The sequence below is a fragment of the Zerene cesonia genome, chromosome 8, assembly GCF_012273895.1.
Source record: "Zerene cesonia ecotype Mississippi chromosome 8, Zerene_cesonia_1.1, whole genome shotgun sequence".
NCBI lineage: Eukaryota > Metazoa > Arthropoda > Insecta > Lepidoptera > Pieridae > Zerene > Zerene cesonia.
In genome coordinates this window covers 5594356-5605529 of record NC_052109.1, presented here as the reverse complement: position 1 = coordinate 5605529, position 11174 = coordinate 5594356, and the positions used below count along the sequence as shown (strand labels likewise).

The window sequence follows — 11174 nt, the reverse complement described above, 5'->3', positions numbered from 1 at the left end:
TTAAGTCTTGATAATACTGGTCTACGCAAAAATCCACGCGGGCTGCTTGCAGCCCGCGCACCGCGCACCAGCTAGTTACGTTATAAAAGTGGGTGGCAGATCGATGTCGCGTTATGATAGCTAAGATGGCGCGTCCCTGAAGCACTTACTTTCCACAGATCTTGCAAGGAAACTCCTCTCCCTCGAAGGAAGGTGACGTGGCGAGCGCTGGCGCCAGCGGCTGGCCTAACGAACCCTGGATAAGTCGAGGTTACAATAGTTAAGTATTTGAATAATTTTGTGCGGAATTCAATCAACCAGCCTGAAGACAAAATGCAGTCCTGCGTTGGTATTACTGCTTACTTGTGTCGGTTGCGAGTCACTCCAGCTCCGCAAGTACAACGTTTTGTAGTCTTTCGTTACTTTCTTCCAGAAGTAGTAGAATTGCACGCATTGTTTCGAGTCTTTCGTTCTTATCTGTGAAATGAAACATAATTGTAAATTATCTTCTTTTATCGACGCTATAGTTGTTATGCATTGAAAACAGTTTTCTTCAAAATAGAAGTACCTCACACAACAAGGAATAGAGGGCGCACTAAGTAAGTGCACGAACTGAGATATTATTGTTTTAAGCTTTAATAACTAGAGTACGGAGAAAAGAAGTCACTAGATGTACTGACCTAGAATAGCCCCAGATTTTTTTTCTAAAAACTTGTGTGAGCTAAATTAAGAACCGTCTCGATCTGTCGGCGATTCCGTGCATGTCCCCGCCGTAGCGCCAAAGAGCCTAGGGAGACGTGATAAACAATTAATTGGCAGACTAACCAAGTCGGCGATCCTATAGAAGTCCTTGTCGAAGTGCGCGAGGCCGGCGAGGAAGGCCTCGAGCTCGTGCGGCGCCCAGCGCGGGTCGCGCGGCGCGGGCGACGGGCGCGCCATGAGCCGCAGCGTGGCCGCGCGCACGTCGCCGCCGCACTCGCCCAGCGTCTGCAGCGCGCTCTCGCGGCTGTGCCCGCCCACCGGCATCGCCGCGCACATCGCCAGCTCCATGAACATGCGCACTGCGGACGCGCCCAAGGGTACACGTTAGCGAGCGCCGCTCAGTGGGTGGGGAGTGAACCCCCCACTCAGTGGCGGGCCACTCAGTGGGATTGTGCTCATTGCGCGTGGTCAAAACTTGTTTTGACTCAGAGGGATGAAGTGATATTTGAAATAATGTGTTTTTACTTAGTTTAAGATATTAACTCAAGTATTGATATTAATTTATTATACTAAATAATTACAGAACAGAGGTCAGTAATATTAAAAAAGAAATAAATAAATATGCAATATAGGTATATACTCAGTACGGAATGTTATACAACGTACAGAAATTAAAATATCTGTAACATTGGTTTCTGTTATTTATTATCTGTAAAATGTATGTAAATACCTTCGTTATCATCTAGTGCATCGTTGATACCAGGATCCCAAAGTAGCTGTTCAGGTACGCGATGGAGGTCGATGCGATCGTTGCACAACTCTGGTATATCAGCTTGATGTTCCGGCCCAATATTTATTTGTGGTTTCTGATTATCTTCGAACTGAGCTAACACGTCTACTTCTGAGTTAGACAAACCTGAAACCGTATACAGGTGATTATTTTAAGAAAATTCTACGAACAAAACTAGAATATTTAAAATGAACATACCGTTCAGCAAATCTACATAAAGGCCAGGACCATCTCTATCTGGTTGCAGCATTGGCTGCGGTGTGTAGTGGCTGGTCACTCGCCGCATGCGAGAACGGTAAGGGCCAGCTGGTGACGCTTTTCTTTTTCGCCGTTGTGGTGACGCTGGTATACTATTTGGACTCAGGAAGACCGCTGGTACTGGATCTCGACCTTCCACGCATACCTTTATAGGAGAATATTAACGTATAGATGCTATTTCATCCCGAAAATATAACATACATAGATATAATCTGATAAATATCACGCACTTGAAGAGAGTTATGGTCAGATTGCCATTGCTGAAGTGATGTAGAAACCGGTGTCATTGAACGATTATGACGTCGTGTTGATCTTTGATGAGGAAAATCTCGTGGGCTACTCGATAGGAGAGGATCTTCAGAATTAAGCATCATGCGCCGAGCTGTCGGTGAAGGTTGTAATGTATAGGCATCTAATGATCGACACTCCTCCGGCAAAACTTCTTCGAGAGCTTCTTCAACCTAAAATTAAATAATGACGTTATTTTCCTGCGAACTGAACAGTGCTAGAATATGTGACTTTATTATATTAAATGAATATATGTGGTTACCTCTTCTTGACTAGACATTGTTGCAGTAAAAAATGCAGCTGTAAGTGGTGATGAAGCTCTTGGGACAGAATGTGCCGGTGATTGAGCATCTTGCGATGCAGGAGGTGTGGGATAAGCTAAACTAGGGGACGGTGTCGGATGCGTTGAGTAACCTCCACTTGGAGATGCAGCAGTGTAAGCTAAACCAGGCGAATCACCATAAGAAAGGCTCGGAGAATTTTCTGTATATCCTGGAATACCAGGCGATGTTATAGCAGGCCCACCGTGACAAGCTCCGAAATCGGCTAATGATTCTGGTAATGGTGAATTTAGTACGGCAGCCAAACGGCGATTGGACGGGAACGTGACTGGTGATCGCTCATGAATTGATGCCGCTACGGTTGCATAATCTTCTAGCGACGCTAGTTCCTCTAGCTGATCAGCGGTCGTAGCGAATTGGAAGGTATCTTCGTTAAGGGCGGGTGAAAAGTATCCGTCATCTGAATTAAATGACACTCCAAATAATTCAGGTCGAAAAGTGAAATCCTGTTGTGGCGATGACTGTCCTGGATCTGATGCAGAGCGCTTTACAACCTGAAAGAAAATTATACTTAATTTAGAACTTTTTACAATTTTAACTTCATATTTCTATTACGTTTTTACATACCTTACTGTTTCCTTTCTTTAAAAGTTCAATAAGAGTTGAATCTCTATGAACTGAAGGATTAGAAGTAGCATTGTTAGCAAAAGTGACAGCTGGCGGGGCTTTTGGCGATACAAAATGTACCGATGTTGTAACAGGTGAGGCTGGAGACGTTGATGATGAACGTATATTTGATAGGGGTGGTGGTGCTGGTGTGGCAAATCCTGAACGAGATGACGTATCTACTGTAACACCTGTAATCATTTTCTTTGTTATTACAACTAGAAAAATACTATACAAAGAATTAAAAGTTTTCAAAGTTTACCTATTGGCTGTGTAGTCGTTGTAGCTCCCCGACGACTAATGATTTTTTCTTCTATCAGCGCTCTTACAGAAACAGACGCTGTTTGTAGTGGGGGTCCGGTTGATTCCTTTTTATCTAACTTCTTATTGTCCGAATCCTGTACAACAGTTAAGAGATATATTCTTATGAATTAAGTGTATATGCATAGGAGCGAAATTGATGTACCTTTTTAAAATATCCACCGTGCAGTCGCATATGTCCGTTGAGAGCGGGAATATTTTTGAATTTTCGGTGACAAAGATTGCATTCGACTGGTTTGATGTCGCTCGACCGAATCCCGCTCCCGCCCACGCTTGTCGCATTGCTTGGCGTGCCGCTCGCAGCGGTGCCACTCCCACATTTTGGACTTCCCTGCTGCGTCTGTGAATTTAACGATAACCTTAAAAGATTTACCAACTTATTACGCACTTTCTAATTTGGGGATAAACTTTCGATCTCGAACAGCTCGTTAATAATTTTGCAGGGTAATTAATGGATTTTGATGGACTTTCCCTAATCTCGGCTGACTTAAAAAGGAAGAAAGTTAAATGTAAATTGCAAATACAAAATAAGAAACGAGAATAACTACAAGGTAACTATTTAAACAAAATGTTGCTGTATTTATTAGTATAATTTACCACAAAGTGCAAGTTGTGCAGTGCAGTTATTCATTCACGTAGAATTTTAATTAGTTGTGGACGTCCGTCGCACCGCGGCAATGTCAAACTAGAATTTCCTAGCGCGCTGAATGAAATTTTAAAACTGGATTCTAACGCGTGTGTCATGAAAGTTACTTAATTAGCTTGCCATATAATGTAACTAGATTTAATAATTAGCTAATATAGATAGAAAAAAACGACATATTGGTATTAACAAAATACTAATTATTTACAAGGGGTGATTCAAAAGTTATGATAATGTATATTAAATGCAATGATTTATGAATTAAAAAATATATTTTTTTTTCAATATGGTCGATAAACCCGAAATGTGTTAGTTTAATTTCGCCATAATTACATCACATGTATACGACATTTGACTTTTTCACGCATCCTACAGTATGGGCGTCATCTGATGTTCTGGAACAGCTTAAAATTCTCGAATGTTTCTTTAAATTGTAAAGCAATAAAAAGATTTGTTAGACATTTTCAAATAGAGGTCTAAGTTCATACAAGAACGCCATTATCAATCATGCCCGATTTATGATTTTTTTTGTAGTAATGTAGACAATTTTTTTTTCGGGTTTTCTTTAGCAACGACTATCATGTATTTTTGGATCAGCGGAGTATGTCAAATTGCTTAAATGATTTAAGTATGTTTTTGAGTTTGTTATATTATATTAAATCTGTCATTATTGACTGATCATTATTGACTTATCATCATAATAAGATAATATAAGTTAGTACTGAGGAGATGCTTTAGTTACTAAAGCCCCTTCATAATGTTCTTATATTACTCGCATTGCATTGCAATCAAGTAAGTAAGTGAAAGATTAAGTAAGTCTTCAACACCTGGACGAAAACCTAGTTATAAATATAAGTGTCATATCAGATACACATTCTTAATATTCTTACAAATATATTTCATTTAAATGCGTTTCATTCATCCTTACGCCCAAAAACTACTGCTTAATAACAAACAATAAACAAACAAATCATTTATCATGTTGTCATGTTTTATTGCAACAAATAAGAGTTGCCAGGTGACTGATGCCTTTAGAGATACGTCTGTAAAGTGGGTCGGGAGCGTAATTTATTTGATTTGAAGTTTTTTAGCGTATGGTAGCCCTAACGGGTGCCATTAGGGCAGCTCGTTAGGTTAATGCGCGGTAGGTGCAGATGTTCGGAGCGGGCGGGCGGCGGTGGTACAGCGTTTTTGCCATATATCACACTTGTACAGCAGTTAAGTCGTTCCTTGGACTGAAATTTTCTGTATGCTCCCATTTTAGGTTTTAAATCAACATTAACAAGTTTCTTTAGTTCATATCGTACAAAGTTTTAGTTTGTTCACGCTTTCTAGTGCACTTGGAAGTTTATACGAGTTCAAATGTCGCATACTAGATCAACTTAATAGGATTAAAAGCGTATACTCATTTATTATTTTATATTGCGTAATTATTTAATTTGTACTTGTAATAATGATTATCAGTCGATTTATTGCAATTGTGGTGTTGAAATAGTATAACAATAGTTAAGATACGCAGAAGACTTACCCTAGGTTTAGCAAATGTGGGTGTTTGAAACAGTTGCGTGATCCAATCCATTATAGGCACAAGTTTATATCAGCACGAGTAAATGTAATCAATCTTAGCAAGAAAAAGTGAAACATTAATATAAGTCTTATAAAATTAGCGTACTTTATCAAGCTCCAGGGTGTTGATCTCACGATTCACAAACATGGAATGATTGTACAATGTATGGGAAAGATATCGAAGAGATGACCCCTCGATTTGATGTTTTGAACTCGCGAAATGTAAGATAAAATGACCAGTCCAGCAACAATGGGTGACGGGAATGTATCGCTTGTGATTTGCATATGCATAATAATGTATTCACACTAGATGAGAAATCAAAGGCGAATAAGATCTATTTGCTAAATAGAAATTAGCAGCAGCTGGTGTGCTAAAACGATCGTGTGAAAGTTTACAATTCCAATAGGAGATCAAGGAGTTAATAAAAATAATAAATTAAGGTGGATATGGGGTGTTTTAATAAAATAGATCGTATTTTTGCATTAGAAGAAAAATAATTACAATTACTTGATTGTTCGATAAAATGTATCGATTTTAAACAATTTTGTTGAAAAAAAAAAGTGTTTACTTTATCATAAACTTTATCATATTTCTAACATTTAATTTTAAAGTTTATTGATGTAAATGGAAAATACGTAATTTTTCTTAAAATATTTAGTAAAATTTCATTTTTGAAGAATAATGTCGACACAGTTAACGAAACGATATATACGATATATTTCACGTTACTTGATGACCTTTGAAAAAAAAATTAATTTGAATTTATTTCTGATTTCTCATTTTTTTCAATCAACTAAAATTCGGTATTTGTAATATTTTATACCAAAAAGCATCTGTTTATCTATTATATTATTTTTGCTTAAGGTTCAAATGTTAATATAGATTTTAGGGGTCAAACCGTAAGGGACAATTTCATGCAGCTTGAATACGTTAGCATAAACTTCCTATTGTAACAGAAGCGTGGCGTTTTAATGCAGTCATAGTGTGTTATGGTATAGGAATTGAGCTCACAAGACATTAACAATGGGTGCGCCACGTGGCTAGGTGAGAGGTCGCAAGTCGGTAATAGAGGTCACGCTATGCGGTACCATAGATATTAGTATATTATATTGAAGCTTTTCATCATCAATATACAATTTATATAAAGATAATCCAACAACACTTGACCAAAACCGGGTATAACACGAAAAGATGAGAACGTATTTTAGAATCTCTATCATGATTATTTTTGACGATTTATGAACATTTTTTCAATTTATAGCTTAGCGTCTTAGTATAATAGTGATTTTCTGATTTATTATTAGAAAATGAGGCTGAGACATAATTATATCACAATTTAATTAATTTTTAATGAAATCAGAAAAGCTCTGTTAAAGTTGAATATCAGGTTGCGTTACCTGTTAATTAGTTAACGTTTGTTCAGTTATTTTCCACCTTTGAATAATACCCACTTGAGACACACTTAGGCAATTAGACTTTGTTGCTTAGTAGTTACGGATTAATACATATCACGTGTACACTTCTATTCTAAATTATGTTAAGCCTTATAAAGGCAGGCAATTCAGATAAGTACTAACAAATCTAGTTATAATCTAACTCATCTAATATAAACATCAAAGTCAACTTTAACAACGCATCCTTAAGAAATGTGATACAAATATAGGACTTCTTTGAGAAAAAAGGACAATTGTAAATAGACCGCCATAAATTCGAGTTAAAGCTAATCATCCATATTTAACCAATAGGGTGAATATTGCGCTAGAGATTCAGTGGTAGTCACGTAAGCGATAGAAGGCAGACGTCTTCAATTATGCATCGGGCCGTTTATCGGTGGAACGGCTCCTTGCGCCACCTGCGTCGTTGTCACCCTGCATTATTAATGGAGTGCTTGCGTGCGATACGCAGGGGGAAGGACGACATTCTGACGTCACATTAGCGGAGTAGGCAAAGCTCAAGACGACAGTCAAAAGTTACAATTTTCAAATCGTAATTGGGGTTACGCTTTTTAGCTTGTATGAATGATTAATTAGAAACGTTATAAGCGTTTTTATCTATTGGCAATTATTGCCTTTAACCTTTTTCTCAGTCACTTTTCAAATGACTTGTGTTAATATATAAAGAGGAGAAAGCTGTTAAGTTATATTAAAATTCTAGTTGTTGCTCAAGAGAGACATTCGATTAATAATAGCAAACAATATATAAGGGTATAATGTTTTTATACCGCTTATATTGGTATGAAAACTTTTCTTTCTTGTTGTGAAGGGAAATATGGAACGTCAATAAAATATTCACATCTTTCCGACAGTTGGAACGAATCAAATTGGAATCGTCTAACTTTTCGAGGACTTAAAAGGTGCGAAAAAGTTACACGCCACGGTGTTTCTTTTATAAAAATATTCATAAACAATTTTTAACAAGTTCCAAAGTACGCTACGAATCGATTTGTTACGTTCAGGGTATTTTCAAAATATACAAGAAGCTTTATGATGCGAAAAAATTTTAATTGCTATTCATTTATAATATTTATCAATAAAATTAAATAAGAAGTATTTTGATAGGTAGGTAATTATTAAAATATCATTCAAGAAGCAAAATACACATAATTTAGAAGAACTCCTAACAACAATGACATAATGATGTATATTTATATTCGCATATAGACTTGCAATGCAAGCGAAGTTTATGGTTTTTAATACTGTCTACTTGAAAATTTATCGTAAGCGCAAGACGGCGAATTTTATAGCCACAAATAAATTCTAATATTTTCGATGTGTTACAGCTTTAAGAAAGCGGCAAAATGCAATTTGTGGGCGTTGAGTAGAAATTGCAGACCGCAGAGGCGGCCATTCCTGCTCAATCTACTCTTATTGAACGACCGCAGGTGCCGAGCTTTTACACCATTTTATGTTTTTTGGTACATTTGTTGATATAAAGAGGATTCTTTCAGGTTATTTTTACGTTTTTTATTCTCACCGTTTTGTTGGTTATGTGTGTGCTAAACTATATCTTTGAAACATTCATAAATTACAGTTCTTGTACAGCTTTCTTTAGAGATTAAAATTGTGTAATCGTCTTAATTAGTATATAGTTATGATATTTTATGTAGTGATATGGTTTAAAACATTGCTTCATCGAAAAACAGACATATTTTAATGGAATACATAAACTAAATAGACGAGCGAACAGAAGCGACCACGTTGTCGCATAATTATTTTTCAATTATGAACGCGAATTTGTCATTTACTACCCCGTAATGAAGTAGCATAAAGCGGATTTATTTCGTTCAAAGGCATACCGCTGTCAATATGTTGTGAACATAACTGCGTCGGGTCGTTTGTAATTATGAACCTGCGTTGTGTCGTCCTTTATTGCTTCCTGCAGGTGACGTCAAATCGAGCCCGCGATCAAAGTGAGTGCTTTTAATAAAGCCCGCCGCTGTAGTTACACGGCCGTTTTATGTCGACCCCTCATCAGTCATTCATGACATCGATTTTCACCAAGAAATTATGTTACAGTACCACGCCGGTGAGCTCCGTTATTATTGGTGTTGACGCCAATAGTCTGCTGATGTTATTAATATTGAATCACTAATTCACGCACGATTGCTCTTTACTGCGGTTCCGATGAAGCCTTACTTAATGAATGAGTAATTTCTAATCAAAATTTTAACGAGATCGGATTACAGAACACATACCGCTTTTGCTAACTTTGATGAGCTCGGTATTAGAAAGTGAATACATTTTGGAACACGCATAAATTGAAATGTGAATAATCGATGCAAAATCTTAAAATGAAGACTATATAAAAAGGAGGTTATGCTCAATAACGCTTTATAGTACCAACTTTATCTTTTTCATACAAAAATTAGTATAAGTGTAGTAGACGATGGTATTACTATTAAATATAATATTAACATTCACATAATTAACAAAAAAGTGTTGTAAATATTCTCACGGTAACCAATTTATAGATCCCATCAAACTACATTTGGAATAATTATAGCTGTTTGGTAAGGTGGTAAGTTGCAAAACTAGTAATCTGGGGCTATAAACAGGTGATAGTGGCTCGCATTAGCGGTCGCGAATCGTGAGCCCCTGCTACCCGCTTTATGAGGGAGAGGAAAGACCATTGATTGCGTAAACAAAGGGTTAGCCATTATTTGTATACGAATTGATTTAACGAAGTGCATTTTGTTAAGAGTGTAGTTTTATTTATGTCTACTGTCAGTAATCGTGATATATAGAAGTGGAAAACAATACAAATCAATAATAATAATGTTGTATTTAGAAAAAATGTAAATTAGATAATGATGATAGTCACTCTCGTTCTATTATGTTTTAGTAAAATAAAGCATTGAAAAGGACGTACACAGAAATAGTAATGTCCTATCTTTCAATGAAGCAAAACTCGGAGTACATGAAAAATAGATTCGGGTTATGTGTTAACTATTAAATTTATTTGCAGTCGATATTACTAAACGCAGTTCCGATTTATCCAACAACTGAACCAAATAAAATTACGAATCAAATCTGTTACGATATCGGAGTCACGTCGCGTCGGGTACGTGTGTCCATAGGACGCCGGACGCCGGGCTGCGGACGAGGGAGAGCCGCAGATGAATTATTTAGCGCACAAAGGATGAATGCCCGATTTAATTTGATGTTTCGCAGTGGACCAGTCCGATCCGCGATGTATCACAATTAGCCGATTAGCATAAGAATTCGGCGTCTAGCTCGCAATCTTCCCACGGACTTCATTGTTTTCACCCTAAATTTTGTCAAATTAATAATTCGCCATCGTTGGTACGCTGTTATAGAAAAATCACTAAGATAGATATAGAATAAACGTACGTTTCTTGAATAAATTAAATTAATGGCAAAATATTTTACAGAATAATTTAGTTATTTATTTATTCTTCATTGTATACACAAACAACACAAAATATATCATAATAACTGTGAAAAAGGATTTTGTATACAATTGGCGGTCTTATGGCTATGAGCCATTTCTTCCAGGCAACCGACGGGTACATAAGACGTAAGTAAGTGTACATAAGACTACATTGCTACGCGGCGTAGCGCTGCGTAGGTGTCGTAGCTCTAAATCAGTCATATTTTATGTCTTGGTACACTCCGACATTTATCGAGCTAGTATATAGTATAGTATAGTATAGTATAGAGCTAGTATAGTTTTTATTGGTTCGTTTCATATATAAGAATGATTTAGTCACATTTACAATACAAATATTATTTTCATATATAGTTTAAATGGTCATTCAAGTTATACTCCGTATGTGCTACATTATATCGTTTTAATATTCGTTAAAAGGCATTCAAAGGATGTATTAATGTATAATATTAGCATCTAATACTCACGGCATTAGTAGCCTTAGGCCTGGCTTTAGGCTTGGGTCGGGGCGGCGGTGGTGCGGGGGGTGTGCGCGGCGGCGAGCTGTCCCCGCTTCCGCTGCCGCTTGTGCTCGTACCACTGGACTTCTCTGATCCGTTACTTGTCTGTAAGGGGCAACATACTTGACAATACTGTCCCTGATAGTTCAGAGACAGCAGTCACATATAATGTGGCATATTAACTGATAGATAGTATACACGTAATTTATTCAAGAGCTCTGAAACTCAATTAAAACCACTCGCTTAAAATTATTTTATTAGAATAGGGATG

At 37.1% G+C, this 11174-nt stretch overlaps 1 protein-coding gene across 1 annotated transcript in view; it reads right to left on the bottom strand.

The window, feature by feature from the left end:
• Positions 1-11174, bottom strand: part of LOC119828729 (transcriptional-regulating factor 1-like) — a 17652-nt gene that overhangs the window by 6069 nt on the left and 409 nt on the right. Inside the window, exons 2-12 of the mRNA XM_038350972.1 lie at positions 10871-11041; positions 3431-3625; positions 3227-3362; positions 2926-3155; positions 2280-2852; positions 1960-2190; positions 1670-1874; positions 1412-1597; positions 805-1040; positions 343-456; positions 150-235 (exon numbers count right to left, since the gene is read on the bottom strand). Coding sequence (XP_038206900.1) covers positions 150-235; positions 343-456; positions 805-1040; positions 1412-1597; positions 1670-1874; positions 1960-2190; positions 2280-2852; positions 2926-3155; positions 3227-3362; positions 3431-3625; positions 10871-11041 — 2363 coding nt within the window. The remainder of the gene's footprint in view (positions 1-149; positions 236-342; positions 457-804; positions 1041-1411; positions 1598-1669; positions 1875-1959; positions 2191-2279; positions 2853-2925; positions 3156-3226; positions 3363-3430; positions 3626-10870; positions 11042-11174) is intronic.